The sequence below is a fragment of the Salmo trutta genome, chromosome 16, assembly GCF_901001165.1.
Source record: "Salmo trutta chromosome 16, fSalTru1.1, whole genome shotgun sequence".
Taxonomy (NCBI): domain Eukaryota; kingdom Metazoa; phylum Chordata; class Actinopteri; order Salmoniformes; family Salmonidae; genus Salmo; species Salmo trutta.
Genome location: NC_042972.1, coordinates 22,366,783 through 22,388,333, shown reverse-complemented (window position 1 = coordinate 22,388,333; position 21,551 = coordinate 22,366,783). Strand labels below are relative to the sequence as shown.

At 43.4% G+C, this 21,551-nt stretch overlaps 1 protein-coding gene across 3 annotated transcripts in view; it reads right to left on the bottom strand.

Moving 5' to 3' along the window:
* Positions 1–21,551, bottom strand: part of LOC115150321 (metabotropic glutamate receptor 2) — a 64,371-nt gene that overhangs the window by 31,734 nt on the left and 11,086 nt on the right. For 2 of the 3 annotated variants that reach the window (XM_029693482.1, XM_029693485.1), the window contains one exon: positions 17,510–18,154. In XM_029693482.1, the coding sequence (XP_029549342.1) occupies positions 17,510–18,025 (516 nt within the window). In that variant the 5' untranslated portion in view covers positions 18,026–18,154. Of the gene's footprint in view, positions 1–17,509; positions 18,163–21,551 lie in introns of all 3 variants that reach the window. The other variant, XM_029693483.1, reaches the window with a different exon arrangement.

The window sequence follows — 21,551 nt, the reverse complement described above, 5'->3', positions numbered from 1 at the left end:
ACATGCCTGTGTATTCTGGTTCTCTCCCTAGTCTCCTGCAAAGCGGGACCAATTTTTAAAAAACGTCCGAAATGACTAGCACTTTTTCATATCATCATAGCTGATACCAGAAGATATAAGCATGTCATGCATATTTATGAATACACAGTGCCTTTAGAAAGTATTCACAACCCCTGACTTTTTCACATTTTGTTGAGTTACAGCATGACTAAACATTTGATTAAATTGAGATGTTTTGTCACTGGCATACACACAATATCCCATAGTGTCAATGTGGAATTATATATATTTTTAAATATATACAAATTAATTGTGTATACCTTGTACCCATGCACATCGACTCAGTACTGGTATCCCATGTATATAGCCAAATTAGTGTTACTCATTGTGTATTTATTAATACTTGTATTATTACGTGTTTTACTTTTCTATTATTTCTCTATTTTCTTTCTCTCTGCATTGTTGGGAAGGTCCCCAATAAGTAAGCATTTCACTGTTAGTCTACACCTGTTGTTTATGAAGCATCTGACAAACAACATTTCATTTTATTTTGATTTGATTGGAACCTGATGTCGTCCGACCTTCCCATCCTCTCACATTCTCTTCACTTCTAAACACCATTCTGCCGCACTAATTAATGTGCCGCACCGTGGCTGGCAAAAACATCCAGTTTAAAAATAACAGATTCAGGGAGGAGAAGGTGGGAGGAGGGAGGGAGGCACAAGGCGAACAATACCTTTTTTGGAAGTTCACACCAAAGGAGAACTATGTTTTACCCTGTATTGCAATCTTTGTGTGAAGCTCAGTTGAGCTCAAAACACAAACACACACATTGATCTGTCCACCTTCCTATCCACTCAGTATGACACTAAACCTACACTCCTATATCTTCCTCATCATCTTCATTATCCACTCTGAAATAACAACACCCCACCACCTCAAAATCACAGTGGACCTCCTTCCTCAAACACCACATATTATTGCCTCCAGTGATGAGTTATAAAACAGAAGATGTGTGTCCTGTTTAATGGCTGTACATACTGCCATTTGTTTTGTGTTCCTCTAATTAAAAGCCACCATCTGGAACAAGGCTTGAAGGTCCAATGCAGTTGTTTTTTATCTCAATATCAAATCATTTCTGGATAACAATTTAAGGAAAGATTCACCCATTTTGAATGCTATATTATTTGTGTGCAACTCTGAGCGATGTTCTAGCGAATCAAATAAAATCTAACTTTATTTCTCACATGCACCGAATACAACAAGTGTATGCCTTACCACGAAATGCTTACTTACAAGCCCTTAACCAATTTTCCGCCTGGTGATGTCACCAGACAGGCCAAAACTCCATCACACCACAACAGGCAGAAATGACAGCATGACTTTCAAGGACAAAAGAGACAGAGTTAAGATTAAAACTTAGATTTTGGCAATGTTGTGACACATACATATACAGTAACAGCACACCAATCAAGTGATATTATGAAGAAATCACCATAGACAAACCATATGAAATTATTATCTGTCCTATGTTAAAATAATTCCATTCTGTATGGACGATAGACGTGTGCTTGCTATACCTGGGAGACAGAGACACCATGTGACCCTCCAAGGCGGCAGTTTTAATGTTCGAGAAGAAAACTGTAGCCTGCTAAGCACAGTCTGTGCCTTCCGTTGTTTTGAAATGACTATTTCGCACTTGGATCGTGTTCCTTATCTGTCGGATTATCCCTATATCTGGATTACAAAACAGATCGCAAAGAAAGTTTCATGAGTGTGGATGCGCCTTCAAAAAAGTGTCTGTGTTGGGTTTATCGAAATACATATTACTGAACTGATAAATCACCTACTATGTTCCCATAGTTTTTTCTTGCTATAAGTCCTGTTTAGTTTTGGGAGATATGTGATTATGTGATAGAGTGTGCAGAGCCTCTCTTTATAATTTGCAGCATTTATTTATTAATATCCAGCACCTGCTTTAAGACATTTATGTAAATATGTAAAGGTTTATTTAAGTTGACAAATACAAATATTTTCAAGACTATTCACATGGAGTATGGTTGTTTACTTGTGAGGAGTTCACACAAAACCTTCTGTCTGAATACAAATACATGACCACAGAATGCTCAAACTAGTATACAAACAGACCACCTCAGTAGACGTCTGTCAGGTACTGTAGAAAGACAGGTATGGGCAGTAAGAGTGTACTGTAGAAATAGCCCCAACTCTGACCACAACAAGCACCACACATACAGATTCCATTTCTAGTTGTGGTGGGTTTACAGTAGCAACATAATTCATATAAAGCGCATCACGATAATGTTATAAAATGTATAGGCTATGCCATTATTATTTGCACCCATGCATAAGTCAATTCCAAACAGATTACATTTTTCTACTTGTGGTGGTTGGTTAGTAAAGCCTAAAGAGCATCATGGAATTAAACTTTTCAGATGCCTATACCATCATTTGGCACCTGAACTAAGTGTCATTTAGGCCATAGTTACACCTTGCATTAACATGTGGTTGTTGTCATCCAATCAAGATGATCCAATCACTATCTGATCGAGATTTGTTGCTTGTAGCAGGCATAGGTGTGTCTGTGACGGCCAATACAGCACGGCTTGGAAGCATTAGCATCCAGGATCCCCCCAAAAAGTTTTAGAAATGGTAATAAAATGTGTCTCTTATCTGCACACTGTGTCCGCATTGCGACCAGATTCCATGGTCCCTCCCTATATGCAAATTAATCCAACCTGCCTTGGACCTACCCCTATGACACAAGCTATATGAATTGACAGAAAATGAAACACTTTTATAGTCAATAGTTGTATACTCTCATCATTACAGCCTACTTTTGTTATCCAATGATTTAAGATTTGGTGTAATACTGTCCCGATAACCTCAACCTGTCCACAGCCGTACATATAAATATTCTGTGAAACTTTCCCATCACTCAAAAAGTCGACACACAAACAAGCTGAGTATCTGGATGTGTATAATTACAATTAATGCACAGCATAAATAAAAATGACACTTAGGCCCCAATGCACACAGCAGAAACAGAAACAAGTTAAGTTACAGAGTACCATCTCCGAATGGTTCAACGCATTTATCCAAAAAGGTCTCTTTACGCATGGATGTTAACATACGTTGTCTTTATATTATTGTAATCTTGTGTTGAAAGTAATCTTTGACATTGCTATTTTGTGAAGTTGGCTCCACCTCTATTTTAACGCAATACTAACTTCCACAACAATGCTGTTTGAGAAAGACCTGCCTTCTTCTCCAGTGGCAGATAATCATATGTACTGAACATGATGGGAAAAGGTCAGCTCTTTGTTTTACTACGAATGATTTGCAATCGTGGAAGTGGCCTCGCTCATGCTTTAAAGCTATGCATCAGTTTGGACATCTTCTGCACTTTATTGCTAGTGATTTATCTGGAAAATGCTAAAAGATTCACAGAATATAATATAATAGAATATCATACACTCTAAAAGGATTGCATTATATTCCAGAGGTCAGATTATTATTCAGTAGGCATATAGACCTAAACAGTTTTACCAAAGCAACAAAAGAGTAACATGCTGGGAGAACGACCGTGTTTGGTTTCCTCCAAATCACTGATCAGTGATAATTCAGTAACGGAGGCTCTTTCACTCATCGAGGGTTGATAAACTGATATATTAGCAGTACAGAATTTAAACTAAACTACAAATGTATTGGGGATGCATGGCGGACTATGATGGAATCACAGCAGTGCATCACAAGTGAAGGTCAAGTTATAATGTAGGCCTAATTTCCTCCTGTACCTTTAGATCTAGCCAGAGTAGACTTTTATAACATTTCCATAGACAAGCAATTATAATACCACTGTAGCCTATTCATTTCATATCTGATATAGCAACTGAATTAAGACTATACTTCACATTCCCCCAAAAGTTGAAAAATCATTCAGCAGATATATATCTCCATTATCCACAGCGCTGTCCAGAATGAATGGTGGGATGGTCACCTAATACCACGTCCAGCTCTGAATAAAATGGGCATTGGGTTCTCCCGTTCACACTCCTGCTATTACAAACCATCCTACCGATCCTCGACTTTGGCGATGTCATTTACAAAATAGCCTCCAGCACTCTACTCAACAAATTGGATGCAGTCTATCACAGCGCCATCCGTTTTGTCACCAAAGCCCCATATACTACCCACCACTGCGACCTGTACGCTCTCGTTGGCTGGCCCTCGCTTCATACTCGCTGCCAAACCAACTGGCTCCAGGTCATCTACAAGTCTCTGCTAGGTAACGCCTCGCCTTATATCAGCTCACTGGTCACCATAGCAGCACCCACCCGTAGCACGCACTCCAGCAGGTATATCTCACTGGTCACCCCCAAAGCCAATTCTTCCTTTGGCCGCCTTTCCATACAGTTCTCTGCTGCCAATGACTGGAACGAACTGCAAAAATCACTGAAGCTGGAGACTCATATCTCCCTCGTTATGTTTAAGCACCAGCTGTCAGAGCAGCTCACAGATCACTGCACCTGTACGTAGCCCATCTGTCAATAGCCCATCCAACTACCTCATCCCCATACTGTATTTATTTATTTATTTTGCTCCTTTGCACCCCAGTATCTCTACTTGCACATTCATCTTCTGCACATCTACCATTCCAGTGTTTAATTGCTATATTGTAATTACTTCACCACCATGGCCTATTTATTGCCTTACCTCCCTTATCCTACCTATCCTAACCCGGATATCCTAGCAGTGTCTGAATCCTGGCTTAGGAAGTCCACCAAAAACTCTGAAATCTTCATCCCTAACTACAACATTTTCAGACAAGATAGAACGGCCAAAGGGGGCGGTGTTGCAATCTACTGCAGAGATAGCCTGCAGAGTTCTGTCCTACTATCCAGGTCTGTACCCAAACAATTTGAACTTCTACCTTTAAAAATCCATCTCTCTAAAAACAAGTCTCTCACCGTTGCCACCTGCTATAGACCACCCTCTGCCCCCATCTGTGCTCTGGACACCATATGTGAACTGATTGCCCCCCATCTATCTTCAGAGCTCGTGCTGCTAGGTGACCTAAACTGGGACATGCTTAACACCCCAGCCATCCTACAATCTAAGCTTGATGCCCTCAATCTCACACAAATTATCAATGAACCTACCAGGTACCACCCCAGAGCCGTAAACACGGGCACCCTCATAGATATCATCCTAACCAACTTGCCCTCTAAATACACCTCTGCTGCTGTCAACCAAGATCTCAGCAATTACTACCTCATTGCCTGCATCCGTAATGGGTCAGCGGTCAAACGACCTCCATTCATCACTGTCAAATGCTCCCTCAAACATTTCTGCGAGCAAGCCTTTCTTATCGACCTAGCCCGGGTATCCTGGAAGGATATTGACCTCATCCCGTCAGTAGAGGATGCCTGGTTATTTTTTTAAATGCCTTCCTCACCATCTTAAATAAGCATGCCCCATTCAAGAAATTTAGAACCAGGAACAGATATAGACCTTGGTTCTCTCCAGACCTGACTGCCCTTAACCAACACAAAAACATCCTGTGGCGTTCTGCATTAGCATCGAACAGCCGCCGTGATAAGCACATTTTCAGGGAAGTTAGAAATTAATATGCACAGGCAGTTAGAAAAGCCAAGGCTAGCTTTTTCAAGCAGAAATTTGCTTCCTGCAACACAAACTCAAAAAAGTTCTGGGACACTGTAAAGTCCATGGAGAATAACAACACCTCCTCCCAGCTGCCCACTTCACTGAGGATAGGAAACTCTGTCACCTCCGATAAATCCACTATAATTGAGAATTTCAATAAGCATTTTTCTACGGCTGGCCATGCTTTCCACCTGGCTACCCCTACCCCGGTCAACAGCACTGCACCCCCCACAGCTACTCGCCCAAGCCTTCCCAATTTCTCCTTCTCCCAAATCCAGTCAGCTGATGTTCTGAAAGAGCTGCAAAATCTGGACCCCTGCAAATCAGCCGGGCTAGACAATCTGGACCCTTTCTTTCTAAAATTATCTGCCGAAATTGTTGCAACCCCTATTACTAGCCTGTTCAACCTCTCTTTCGTGTCGTCTGAGATTCCAAAAGATTGGAAAGCAGCTGCTGTCATGCACCTCTTCAAAGGGGGGACACTCTTGACCCAAACTGTTACAGACCTATATCTATCCTACCCTGCCTTTCTAAGATCTTCGAAAGCCAAGTCAACAAACAAATTACCGACCATTTCGAATCCCACCGCAACTTCTCTGCTATGCAATCTGGTTTCAGAGCAGGTCATGGGTGCACCTCAGCCACGCTCAAGGTCCTAAACGATATCGTAACGGCCATCGATAAGAAACAATACTGTGCTGCTTTATTCATTGATCTGGCCAAGGCTTTCGACTCTGTCAATCACCACATCGTCATCGGCAGACTCAATAGCCTTGGTTTCTCAAATGATTAACTCGCCTGGTTCACCAACTACTTCTCTGATAGAGTTCAATATGTCAAATCGGAGGGCCTGTTGTCCGGGCCTCTGCTAGTCTCTATGGGGGTGGCACAGGGTTAAATTCTTGGGCCTACTCTTTTCTCTGTATACATCAATGATATTGCTCTTGCTGCTGGTGAGTCTCTGATCCACCTCTACGCAGACAACACCATTCTGTATACTTCTGGCCCTTCTTTGGACACTGTGTTAACAACCCTCCAGATGAGCTTCAATGCCATACAACTCTCCTTCCGTGGCCTCCAACTGCTCTTAAATACAAGTAAAACTAAATGCATGCTCTTCAACCGATCGCTGCCCGCACCTGACCACCCGTCCAGCATCACTACTCTGGACGGTTCTGACTTAGAATATGTGGACAACTACAAATACCTAGGTGTCTGGTTAGACTGCAAACTCTTCCAGACTCACGTTAAGCATCTCCAATCCAAAATTAAATCTAGAATCAGCTTCCTATTTCGCAACAAAGTGTCCTTCACTCATGCTGCCAAACATACCCTCATAAAACTGACCATACTACCGATCCTCGACTTCGGCGATGTCATTTACAAAATAGCCTCCAATACCCTACTCAATAAACTGGATGCAGTCTATCACAGTGCCATCCGTTTTGTCACCAAAGCCCCATATACTACCCACCACTGCGACCTGTACGCTCTCGTTGGCTGGCCCTCGCTTCATACTCGTCGCCAAACCCACTGGCTCCAGGTCATCTACAAGACCCTGCTGGGTAAAGTCCCCCCTTATCTCAGCTCACTGGTCACCATAGCAGCACCCACCTGTAGCACGTGCTCCAGCAGGTATATCTCACTGGTCACCCCTAAAGCCAATTCCTCCTTTGGCCGTCTCTCCTTCCAGTTCTCTGCTGCCAATGACTGGAACGAATTACAAAAATCTCTGAAACTGGAAACACTTATCTCCCTCACTAGCTTTAAGCACCAGCTGTCAGAGCAGCTCACAGATCACTGCATCTGTACATAGCACATCTATAATTTAGCCCAAACAACTACCTCTTCCCCTACTGTATTTATTTATTTATTTATTTTGCTCCTTTGCACCCCATTATTTCTATTTCTACTTTGCACTTTCTTCCACTACAAATCTACCATTCCAGTGTTTAATTGCTATATTGTATTTACTTTGCCACTATGGCCTTTTTTGCCTTTACCTCTCTTATCTCACCTCATTTGCCCACATTGTATATAGACTTATTTTTCTACTGTATTATTGACTGTATGTTTATTTTACTCCATGTGTAACTCTGTGTTGTTGTATGTGTCGAACTGCTTTGCTTTATCTTGGCCAGGTCGCAGTTGTAAATGAGAACTTGTTCTCAACTTGTCTACCTGGTTAAATAAAGGCGAATTTTTTTTATATAAAAATATATTTGCACACACTGTATATAGACTTTTTTCTACTGTATTATTGACTGTATGTTTGTTCATTCCATGTGTAACTCTGTGTTGTTGTATGTGTCGAACTGCTTTGCTTTATCTTGGCCAGGTCGCAGTTGTAAATGAGAACTTGTTCTCAACTAGCCTACCTGGTTGAATAAAGGTGAAATAAAAATAAAATTAAAAGAGTCCTTGGCCTTTCTGTACGATGTTTTCAAACATTAGATTTTGCGCTGGCATTGGACATGGGAACAGCAGAATCCTTTTTTCTCTCATACTTCTATATGAGTTATCTAATTTCGATTTGACTGTGGCATCTGACCACAATGTCAGTAGGCACTTCGATTCCAACACCATGATCTTAATTCTGGAACATTTACATTTACATTTAAGTCATTTAGCAGACGCTCTTTACCAGAGCGACTTACAAATTGGTGCATTCACCTTATGATATCCAGTGGAACAACCACTTTACAATAGTGCATCTAAATCTTTTTTTGGGGGGGGGGGTTAGAAGGATTACTTTATCCTATCCCAGGTATTCCTTAAAGAGGTGGGGTTTCAGGTGTCTCCGGAAGGTGGTGATTGACTCCGCTGTCCTGGCGTCATGAGGGAGCTTGTTCCACCATTGGGGTGCCAGAGCAGCGAACAGTTTTGACTGTGCTTCCTCAGAGGTAGGGAGGCGAGCAGGCCAGAGGTGGATGAACGCAGTGCCCTTGTTTGGGTGTAGGGCCTGATCAGAGCCTGAAGGTATGGAGGTGCCGTTCCCCTCACAGCTCCGTAGGCAAGCACCATGGACTTGTAGCGGATGCGAGCTTCAACTGGAAGCCAGTGGAGAGAGCGGAGGAGCGGGGTGATGTGAGAGAACTTGGGAAGGTTGAACACCAGACGGGCTGCGGCGTTCTGGATGAGTTGTAGGGGTTTAATGGCACAGGCAGGGAGCCCAGCCAACAGCGAGTTGCAGTAATCCAGACGGGAGATGACAAGTGCCTGGTCTAGGACCTACAATTGTAGAGGTATCATAACCCACAATTACTAGCTCAACTGGCCGGTGTAATTTCTTTTTAGAGGGCGGGAGAACTGTCACAGAAAGATTTATACGCTTTTGCTGTCAGGATTCGTTTACACTTGCTCCTTTGACTACACTACCGCTCAATAGGGTTTTTCTGTATTTTCACTATTTTCTACATTGTAGAATAAAAGTGAAGACATTAAAAGTTTGAAATAACCCATATGGAACCATGCAGTAACCAAAAAAAGTGTTAAACAAATCAAAATATATTAGAGATTTGAGATTCTTCAAATAGCCACCCTTTGCCTTGATGACAGCATTACAAACTCTTGGCATTCTCTCAACCAGCTTCACCTGGAATTATTTTCCAACAGTCTTGAAGGAGTTCCCACATATGCTGAGCACTTGTTGGCTGCTTTTCCTTCACTCTGCGGTCCGACTCATCCCAAACCATCTCAATTTGGTTGAGGTCGGGGATTGTGGAGGCCAGGTCATCTGATGCAGCACTCCATCACTCTCTTTCTTGGTCAAATAGCCCTTTCACATCCTGCAGGAGTGTTGGGTCATTGTCCTGTTGAAAAACAAATGATAGTCCCACCATGCCCAAACCAGATGGGATGGCGTATTGCTGCAGAATGCAGTGGTAGCCATGCTGGTTAAGTGTGCCTTGAATTAAAATCACAGACAGTGTCACCAGCAAAGCACCCCCACACCTCCTCCTCCATGCTTCACGGTGGGAAATACAAATGCAATGCAGAGATAATCCGTTCACCCACACCGCATCACACAAAGACATGGTGGGTGGAAACAAAAATCTCCAATTTGGATTCCAGACCAAAGGACACATTTCCACCGGTCTAATGTCCATTGCTCATGTTTCGTGCCCCATGCAAGTCTCTTCTTCTTATTGGTGTCCTTTAGTAGTGGTTTCTTTGCAGCAATTCGACCACGAAGGCCTGATTCACACAGTCTCCTCTGAACTGTTGATGAGCTGCAATTTGAGAGAATGCCAAGAGTGTGCAAAGATGTCATCAAGGCAAAGAGTGGCTATTTCAAGAATCTCAAATATAAAATATATTTTGATTTGTGTAACACTTTTTTGTTAAAACATGACTACATATGTGTTATTTCATAGTTTTGATGTCTTCACAAAGAAAAACCCATGAATGAGTGAGTGTTCTAAAACTTCTGACCGGTATTGTACCTCCGGAGGTGGTCAGGAAGATCTAATCACAATCAGCTCACAATGCATATTTTGCTTCTCAACACCTGTCGACAAATGTGGGCACAATCAGAATGTGGACAAGATCTGGACAACTGACGCATGTTAGAACCAGGTATAAACGGGGCTCCTGTCATCAGTGATGCTTCGCCCCAAGTCTCAGCCAGATGGCCATACAACTTTTTCACATCAGTGTGAGAAAAACCAGCTAATCTATACGGAATGATGCTATGCCATGTGTTCTCTGTCTGAGTGTCCTGTTATAGCCTATGGATACATCCCAAATGGAACCCTTTTCCCTATATAGCGCACTACTTTTAATAGGGCTCTGGTAGTGCACTATAAAGGGAATAGGGCGTTCCATTTGGGATGCAAAATGGGCTTTTATTCTGGGCGGTGAATGACTGCGTAATAGCACAAACAGAAGGCCAGCACATCACACAACCTCCTCTCAGGCAGCAGTTGGCACCAGTGACAGGCATCCAGGCTGAGGCAGCATCGCTGCATCTTCCCCCCCACCCCTAGTCAGGTGGACAGGTCTGTGCCAAGATTCTGTGTTTCTATGTGGCCCTGTTGCACCCCACAGATGGGAAAAGCAAAGCTGTTCCTCTGAAGGATGCAGGCAGCACCACAGAATTGAATAACATTCTAAATGAGTGTTATATTGGATCTCTATGGGCAGAGCTCTCCAGTGGTGTCATTTCAAATCAAATCAAATCAAAACCAAATCAAATTTTATTTGTCACATGCGCCGAATACAATAGGTGTAGACCTTCCAGTGAAATGCTTACTTACAAGCCCTTAACCAACAATGCAGTTTCAAGAAAATACCTACAAAAAAGTAAGAGATAAGAATAACAAATGATTAGAGCAGCAGCAAAAATAACAATAGCAGGGCTATATACAAGCGGTACCGGTGCAGATTCAATGTGCGGAGGCACCGGTTTCGAGATAATTGAGGTAATATAGTTATTTAAGTGACTATGCATAGATAATAGAGTAGCAGCAGCGTTCCGAAGGGGGGGGGGAATGCAAATAGTCTGGGTAGCCATTTGATTAGCTCTTCAGGAGTCTTCTGGCTTGAGGGTAGAAGCTATTTAGGAGCCTCTTGGACCTCGACTCGGCACTCCGGTACCGCGGTAGCAGAGAGAACAGTCTATGACTGGGGTGGCTGGAGTCTTTGACAATTTTTAGGGTCTTCCTCAGACACCACCTGTTATAGAGGTCCTGGATGGCAGGAAGCTTGGCCCCAGTGATGTACTGGGCCGTATGCACTACCCTCTGTAGTGCCTTGCGGTTGGAGGCTGAGCAGTTGCCATACCAGGCAGGGATGCAACCCGTCAGGATACTCTCGATGGTGCAGTTGTAAAACCTTTTGAGGATCTGAGGACCCATGCCAAATCTTTTCAGTCTCCTGAGAGGGAATGGGTTTTGTTGTGCCCACTTCACAACCTTCTTGGTGGGCTTGGACCATGTTAGTTTGTTGGTGATGTGGACGCCAAGGAACTTGAAGCTCTCAACCTGCTCCACTACACCCCCGTCAATGAGAATGGGAACGTGCTTGGTTCTCCTTTTCCTGTAGTCCAAAATCATCTCCTTTGTCTTGATCACATTGAGGGAGAGGTTGTTGTCCTTGCACCACATGGTCTCATCGTTGTCGGTGATCAGTCCTACCACTGTTGTGTCATCAGCAAACTTAATGATAGTGTTGGAGTCGTGCCTGGCTGTGCAGTCATGAGTGAACAGGGAGTACAGGAGGGGACTAAGCACGCACCCCTGGGGGGGCCCCATGTTGAGGATCAGCGTGACAGATGTGTTGTTGCCTACCCTTACCACCTAGGGGCGGCCCTTCAGGAAGTCCAGGATCCAGTTGCAGAGGGAGGTGTTTAGTCCCAGGGTCCTTAGCTTAGTGATGAGCTTTGAGGGCACTATGGTGTTGAACGCTGAGCTGTCAATTAATAGCATTCTCACATAGGTGTTACTTTTGTCCAGGTGAAAGGGCAGTGTGTAGTACAATAGAGATTGCATCATCTGTGGATTTGTTGGTGCGGTATGCAAATTGGAGTGGGTCTATGGTTTCTGGGATAATGGTGTTGATGTGAGCCATGACCAGCCTTTCGAAGCATTTCATGGCTACAGAAATGAGTGCTACCTTAGTGTTCTTGGGCACAGGGACTATGGTGGTCTGCTTGAAATATGTTGGTATTACAGAGAGGATGAAAATGTCAGTGAAGACACTTGCCAGTTGGTCAGTGCAAGCTCGGAGTACAAGTCCTGGTAATCCGTCTAGCCCTGCGGCCTTGTGAATGTTGACCTGTTTAAGGGTCTTACTCACATTGGCTGCGGAGAGTGTGATCACACAGTTGTCCGGAACAGCTAATGCTCTCATGCATGTTTCAGTGTTACTTGCCTCGAAGCGATTATAGAAGTTATGTAGCTCGTCTGGTAAGCTCGTGTCAATAGGCAGCTTTTGGCTGTGCTTCCCTTTGTAGTCTGTAATAGTTTGCAGGCCCTGTCACATCCGACAAGCGTCAGAACCGGTATAGTACGATTCGATCTTAATCCTGTATTGTCGCTTTGTCTGTTTGATGGTTCGTCGGAGGACATAGCGGCATTTCTTACAAGCTTCCGGGTTAGAGTTCCGCTCCTTGAAAGCAGCAGCTCTACCCTTTAGCTCAGTGCGAATGTTGCCTGTAATCCATGGCTTCTAGTTGGGGTATGTACGTACAGTCACTGTGGGGTTTAGGTCTTCCATGCACTTATTGATAAACCCAGTGACTGATGTGGTGTACTCCTCAATGCCATCAGAAAAATCCCAGAACATATTCCAGTTTGTGCTAGCATCTGCTTCATCTGACCACTTTTTTATAGACTGAGTCACTGGTGCTTCCTGCTTTAATTTTTGCTTGTAAGCAGGAATCAGGAGGATAGAATTATGGTCAGATTTGCCAAATGGTGGGCGAAGGAGAGCTTTGTACGTGTCTCTGTGTGTGGAGTAAAGGTGGCCTAGAATTTTTGTTCCCTCTGGTTGCACATTTAACATGCTGATAAAAATGAAGTAAAACTGATTTAAGTTTCCCTGCATTAAAGTCCCCGGCTAGTATGAGCACCACCTCTGAATGAACGTTTTCCTGTTTGCTTATGGCGGTATACAGCTCAATGAGTGTGGTTTTAGTGCCAGCATCGGTCTATGGTGGTATGTAGACAGCTACGAAAAATACAGATGAAAACTCTCTAGGTAGATAGTGTAGTCTGCAGCTTATCATGAGATACTCTACCTCAGTCGAGCAAAACCTTGAGACTTCCTTAGATATCGTGCACCAGCTGTTGTTTACATAAATGCATAGGCCCCCGCCCCGTGTCTTACCAGAGGCTGCTGTTCTGTCTTGCCACGACTCGGTGAAACATAAGATATTACAGTTTTTAATGTCCCGTTGGTAGGATAAACGTGCTTTCAGTTCGTTCCATTTATTTTCCAGCGATTGAACGTTAGCTAGCAATACGGAAGGCAAGGGCAGATTAACCACCCTTCGCCTGATCCTCACAATGCACCCTGATCTCTTTCCGCAAAATCTCGTTTCCTTCTCCAGCGAATGACGGGGATCTGGGCCTGTTCGGGTGTCTGTATTATATCCCTCCCATCCGACTCATTGAAGAAGACTCTTCGTTCAGTTTGAGGAAAGCAATCGCAGTTCTAATGTCCAGAAGCTCTTTTCGGTCATAAGTGAAGGTAGCAGTAACATTACGTACAAAACAAGATACGAACAAGGTGAAGAAAAAAAATAGCATGGTTGGTTAAGAGCCGATAAGACTGCAGCCTTCCCCTCCGGCACCATCACTAACCCCCACTGGCCCTGGTGGCGTCCATCTCACACACTACTTTGCCTCTGATTCTGTGGCACAGTGGGACAAACTGGGTAAGCATAAACATATATACACACATCTCTGCCTCTGATTCTGTGGCCCGTTGGACAAACTGGGTAAGCATAAACACATATACAAACATCTCTGCCTCTGATTCTGTGGCAGAGTGGGACAAACTGGGTAAGCATAAACACATATACAAACATCTCTGCCTCTGATTCTGTGGCAGAGTGGGACAAACTGGGTAAGCATAAACACATATACACACATCTCTGCCTCTGAGACACAGTGGGACTGAGTATGTAAGCAGCCGCCCTCCTGACAAAACTCACCACAGGTTCCTCAGTCATCACTACTCAAAAAGGAGTGAGGCAATGAAAGGGACCTGGAAGTATACGGCCACTGCCAACAGAACATTGAACCCCAATTACATTATGACAGTACTGTAAGCATGTATTCTAATTCTAATCCATATGGAAACACTCAAAAGCTCAGTTTTTTCCAAAACCTTTATGTGTGACCGTCTAGTAAAGTGTCCCTCTCTGTCACCCTTTCTCACACACGGTGAAGTATCCACTTCCTTTCAGCTCTCCTGTCACTGACTGTCACTGACCACAAAAGGTGCCGGGGATCCATAAAGCTCTACTCTCTCAGTAGGGAGGCTTTGTGTTCACTGCTGCCTCAATTGACTAGACTGGAGTGTATAATGCAATCCCTGCTGTGTTGTCTGGTGTTTCTCTAAGTACTACACTGAGAGGTATAGACCGGAATGCACTTTACGTAGACACTGAACACAAGCATAAATTAGATCTTAAAAGTTAGAAATAGAATACAGAATAAAAGAATGCAGTCGCTGGAAACAGTCACTGATCCTGTCATTTTACACAGTTTTTTTTTATGGAGGATGTCATTATGAATGATCTTTTCAGGATAACTTAATGACTTCATGAGCAGACGCTTTATCATTCGTTAAGCAAATAGAAACTACTGATCTGCCTCATCACATCTGACAGAGAGTCATCTATCAAGGGATTTGTTATAACGTCCAGTTAAGACTTGTCATTTAGTGCTTGCTAGGAAGCATGGCAGAAGTGAATACTTTACTTGATAAATCACTCCAGAAGTAACTTGTTGTGGACTACGTCTGCTTCCCAAATGGCACCCTTTTCCCTATGTAGTGCACTACTTCTGACTAGAGCCCTATAGGCCCTGGACAAAAGTAGTGCACTACATCGGGAAAAGGTTGACGTTTGGGAAGCAAACTATGTTTCACCAAGGCTTGGCACTTTACAAAAGCCTCCCCATGAAGTCACAGCTCATAAGTGTGATCATATTGTGATCTGATCCGTACATGTTTTGACTGGCATGGTGCTGATGGATTCTGTAGCAGACATGCTGTAACACTCCATGATGACACGTTCTGTCTGTGGGATCACTTCATCATAAGCAATACACACCCGCCCACATGCACAAACATGCACTCAAACACACACACACACACACACACCTCTCTATCAGCCCCATCGTTGACATGATCAATAACTAACAACATCCCTCCCAGTGTAACGCCCCGTCTGAATTATACAATTATTCACGCTGGCCTCCTATACGCCTAGTGCATCATGGGTAATACAGTAGCCTAAACACTGGGAGTGGAGAACAGGCATTAATTAAGTAGCTACATCTCTGACTCCATGTCGCCGCAGGCTCCTCTTCATAGGTGTAGAGAAAGGTCAGCGTTCCCCGCGTTGCAGACGGGAAGTTATCGCGCTGACAATGTGACGGAGGTCCCTGTGAACGAATGCCGTGGCGGAGGAGAGCTTTAAACACCTACTGCAGGCAGCTACTGCAAGCCTCCCAGATTGATAATTATTCCAGCCCGACCACAGCCAAACAAAACTGTTAAAGCTGGAGCTAGAGGATTGTTCCTATGGCTCAGCGGAGGTAGGCAGCTAGGTGGGGATAGGATGCCATCCACTTCTGGTAACTGTTTTCTTCTTCTTTTTTCAATTTTTTTCAATTTATTTTTTATATTAAAACTTCCTATTCAACGAGACAGACAGCATCTCAAAGACATAGTGTACACACTTATAGACACAGCAACCCACTCAAACATAAACACGCACACACATAGGCACACATGCACGCACACACACACAAACAAACGCAGTATGTGGAGTACTAACTAATGGAGAGGAACACGACAACATCTCAGCTGGAATCAATTAGTTAGAGAGCTTTGATTTGTCAGTGAGAGCTGAGAGCTCTATTCAATCTCTCTGTTTCAGCTCCATTTCTCTCTGCCGCTCGTGAAACCTGAATACTGATCAATGTCAGCATCAACATCCTGTTAGCAACACGTCTCTACCGGCACGTCTCACATATATCTACCAGTTTGCTACAGCAGGACAATAATCTTGCAGCAACAGGAATTGTGAATTAATTCTATTATTAATTATGTGGATTATAATTCATGGCCATTTTTTGTAGGGGTTGATACATTTTTTACATTTTTACATTTTTTTGTATTTGTGTTTTTTGATACATTTTGTTTGTTTGATACATTTTGTGTTAGTGCAAATCAAGTCTGACATTTTAAAGTGGAAATTACAAACTTTAGAAGCCTTCCTAAACCTCAAGTACACTGCAAATTTGCATTCCCTGCTTTGCAGGAAAGTTCTCAGCAACAAAAGAATGATCAAATTAAGATCCTACATCTGTATGCAGGCATAGGCACAGAAAAAAAAATCTACTCCAGATACCTAATGTGCAAATGAATAATTTTGTGTGGCTAACAGGTAAAAAGACTGCATATCTGCATTGTCCAAGGCTTGTTTTGGAATCTGTGATGACTGAAAGAACCTGAACAAAACTTAGTCTGTCACGTCCTAACCAGCAGATGGAGCTAGTGTTTTAGTTTTGGGGTCAGGACGTGGCAGGTTTGTGTTTGTTAAATGTTGGGTGGATGATTGGGACTTCCAATTGAAGGCAGGTGTGTATAGTTGCCTTTGATTGGAAGTCCTATATAGGTGTGTGTGTTTTTCTTTGGGGTTGTGGGTGGTTGTTTTTACACTGCGTGTATAGCCTGTAAAACTGCTACTGTTGTCACCGTCATTGGGTTTTTCAAGTGGATGCTCTACTCCTTTTTTTGGTAATAAATAACCATGAGTATTCACATACCTGCTGCGCCTTGGTCCATTCATGAAGACAATTGTGACATAGTCGTCCTATCTGCTGGTTGGTACGGATAGCCTACCTTATGGTCGGTCAACTTTTTGTAATGTGTCATATATTAGGCATAATCAAAAATCACATTGTATGTGGATTCATTCATAGTATGAATCACAAAAATATGACACAAAGGGGACACCTTAGACTGCTATGGGTGAGATGTGAGTCGACAAGATGTAAAAGTACCTGTGTGGACCATAGACTGTATAGAAATAACTGGACACAGTCATAACCAGCTAATGAATAGATTTCTATGAGAAACATACCTGGATAGACACATCACTGTAGGAGCCCCCAATGACTCCAGATATGGCCAAAGGGACGTCATCCTGGATTGGGTTGGATCCATCTGGGCAGATGAACCCCGGCTCATGCACCTTGGTGAGGGAGGCTCGTACGAACTCCAGGCTTTGCTCCAGAGCATAGGTGTCCTTAGAGCAGGTGTCTAGGATGTGGGCGCCCAGCCTGAGACCAGGCAGCAGCCGCTCGTCCGCGTTGATCTCATCCAGCGCTAACAGCATCGCCTCCAGTCTCTGGATCCCTCTCTGCTCGTTGATCTTCCCACAGTCCTCCGCCACCTCGCCCTTCTCATGCACCGGGAACAGACCGCCGATCACCAGGTCCCCATCGATGGTGATCTCCCTCTTGGTGGAAGGAGGGAATCTGTTGTTAGGGCTGGGCAGGGCCTCTGGGACGAGCAAGTCAAAGAGGAGCAGGTGGAGGGACCACCATGGGGCAGCCTTGGCCCAGAGCCCGGGGCAGAGGAGGCCGGAGGTGGGCATGGTCAGGTCAGGTAGCTGAGGTCAGTGTGGTGGGTGGTGGGTAGAGGAGTGGGACACAGGAGGTTCTTACAGGGGCTGGGGCTGGGTGAGGTGGATCGCTCTAGAGCTCTCTCTCGACACTCGTGGCATCTTGGTTACTCGTTGCAAGTGGAGGAGAGAAGATGGAACAATATATCATTACTGATGTTACAGTGCATCAATATTGTGGTATTTCAGTCATAAAAGTAATTGATTCATTTGTAATTCAAATAGTATTTTTGCCCCCTTTAAAATAAAATAATCGAATTTATTCCAAACTATCACAGATGCTATTTGCTCCTATTTCTCATGGGAGGAGGGTGTGAAAATCCAGACGTTCCTCTCTACCTCCAGTCCAGTTTAAGGTGTAAAGGGAATAGATGGCTTCATTTTCCCCATCAATCTTTCAACAACCTTTAAAGGTTGCTTTTACAGCCTTTCTATAAGTGCTCTATATCTTAAAGACTGGCTACTGGCGGTCGTGGCTCTCGGCGCATTCCTCAAGCAGCACTTCATCCCAGTAACTTGTCTTGGGCAACACAACCAGACTGTCAGCCATCTCAACAGATGAGTGTGTGTCACCCTTCCTCGGCAAGCCACTGTGTGTGTGTGTGTGTGTGTGTGTGTGTGTGTGTGTGCGTGCGTGCGTGCGTGCGTGCATGCGTGAGTGATTGCATGCATGTTGGAGACAAGAAGGACTGGATTATTTTACTACTCTGCATGGATTTCCCAGCACCCCAATCTACTGCCCTCTAGCTCTAAGACATTTAAATACCTTCATTCTCCCATTTTTTGTATCTCTCTCTCTCTCTCTCTCTCTCTCTCACACACACACACAGTCTCTGTCTGTCTGTCTGTCTGTCTGTCTGTCTGTCTGTCTGTCTGTCTGTCTGTCTGTCTGTCTGTCTGTCTGTCTGTCTGTCTGTCTGTCTGTCTGTCTGTCTGTCTGTCTGTCTGTCTGTCTGTCCCATCTCACTCTTTCTACTATGTTGCTCATAATGTTGCTTCGGTTAAAGGACCGGTGGTTAATGAGGTCCCTGTTAGCCTTATAGTCTTGTATGCGTCTTAAATGGCACCATATTCCCTATATAGTGTGCTACTTTTGAACAGGGCCCATAGGGCACTGGTTAGAAATAGTGGACTATGTAGGAAATAAGGAGACATTTGGGATGCACAACTTGTAATCTGTCCTTTATAATGCTCACTGAGCATGTTAACCTTTCCATGTGTTTGTGCCCTTCATTAAAATATGATAGAAATTCAAATTCTGGGCAGTCCAATTGATCATCTATGTGTGTCATTTCTTGATAGATATCACACCCTTAAAGTCTTGCCTGACTACCCAGACTCCTTGCTCTGGCCAAACTCTACGCCACGCCCATGGACGTTAGTTTCTTCTAAGCAATGAGTCTAGATCTGAGTACCTCCCCAACGCTTCACAGAATGCAGACACATTGGGACCATCTGATTGGTCCAGAAACCGATGGGTTGGGCCAGAGCTACAACACACGTGGGTAAAGTGGCGGTTTGAAAATGTCTCATTGGCTTTGATACTCTGATTGGTTATAGACGATCCAATCGCTGATGACTTTGTTTTGTACAACGCCCCTCGTCACCACAAACGACTTCAATGATGGCAATCTCAGACTGAAGAATGTAGCGAGCATAGAGCAGTGGAATAATTTAGTTTGAGTCGTCAGACTATGCATTTTCCACAGGTTTATTGATTGCATTTCTTAGCAATAGCAGTTGGAAAGCCTCTGTTCTTAAAAAAAAAGGTCAGAACATTTACAGTGGTCATAGCCTACTTCAAGTGAAGCTAATCGAAGACGAATCGGTAATGAAAAAGCTGAATCAAATATTTACAGTACAGCATCATGGAGTATGAACCATATTACCCAAGAACTATCATCAGCTTGCCGTGCCTTACAAAGAGATATTCTCACACTTGGAAGGGCTCTCTTCTTCGCTAACTGAGGTTGCCATGGAAACATTGTGGGTAAAAAAGAGGATGGTGGTATTGGTGGTGGGGGGAGGGGTAAGTGGGCAGTATGACAAGAGTGTTGCTGAAATAAATTCTCACCATGTTGAGGTTATATATCTGGTATATTAGGGGTTGAAAGTATATTTTGATTGGAGGTACAGGGAGAGGGAGAGAGAGACAAGGAGAGGGAGAAAGAGGGAGAGAGAGAGTGCTACATGGGTTTGTCAAACAAAGCAATGAAGCATTTGTAATGAATAGGAAAATATATTGAGAGAATATTATCTTGATATTCACAAATAGACGTTCAGGATATAAATTAATGACCATTTAATAGAGACTCAACTGTGAGCAAAAGAAAGATGATAGCAGGATCCCTGTATAGGATATAAAGGTGTGCGTCCTAAATGGCATCCTATTCCTTATAGTGCACTACTTTTGACCAGGGCCTATAGGGAATAGTGTGCCATTTGGGACGCAAGCACAGTAGTGATCAACACTATATCAACAAGAAACAATCAATTTACACTAAGGAAGCATATAAGGAAGTGGTCTGACACATACACCACTTTCTCTTGTGATTTCTATTTCACAATCAACATTCAATTTCAAACTATGATTGATCATCGGAGAACTTTCTGGAGGAAAGCTGAGGTAATCAGTCACATTAGCTGCTGGATACCACCTCTTCACTGATGGGAGATAGTAGCGAGAGTTGTTGGTTGAAGGTGTGGCTGGGCTTTCAATCAACCATCTCACTCATAGGGGAGAGTGGGGTGAAGTTGAGCAAAAGGGGTAAATTCAATTCAGCCACCCTTGTTTCTAGGAAACCATACACAAATTGAATAATTTGACCAAATATTTAGGAATAAGTCATCATTTCATGGAGTCTGTGAAGGATGAAACCACATGGAAAAAGTGGTAAGCAGGTTACATGAATTTATTGTGTTAGAGGTTTCATGATGCTTGTATCTAAACCAAAGTACATACTTTTAAGATTGTCAGTTGGGGTCTCTGTAGGCTTCAATACATCAGTTGGGGTCTCTGTAGGCTTCAATATGAGGTTCTTAACCTAGCATGAACGTGCATCCTTGTAGCTGGGTGGGCTAATATAGTCAAAATGTTTGCGTTGGGGTAAGTTGAGCCAATGGCTATGGGGTAAGTTGAGCTAATGGTTGAGCCAATGGCAAGTTGAGCATATTAAAGTGTTTTCTTCCCAGGCATAATGCAAAGCATTATCGCTGGGATATGAGGTAAAGTAATAACAGGGCCTGGCCTATGTTTAAAAAAATTGTTAAGTTTGTTAAGCCTGTATTAAAAGATGCTTAAAAATATAAAAAGACAAAACACGATTGGGATTGTGTTGAATTGTGTTCTGGAAATAAAGATAGACATGTTTTATTTTTAAATACCGTAGTGGTAATATTTAATTCTGTACAGAAATGTGTATGCAACTTAACTTACCCTGTCCTGCAGATCAACTTAACCCATACCTGGGTTGAGACCACTTTTTTGGACAAGCTAACC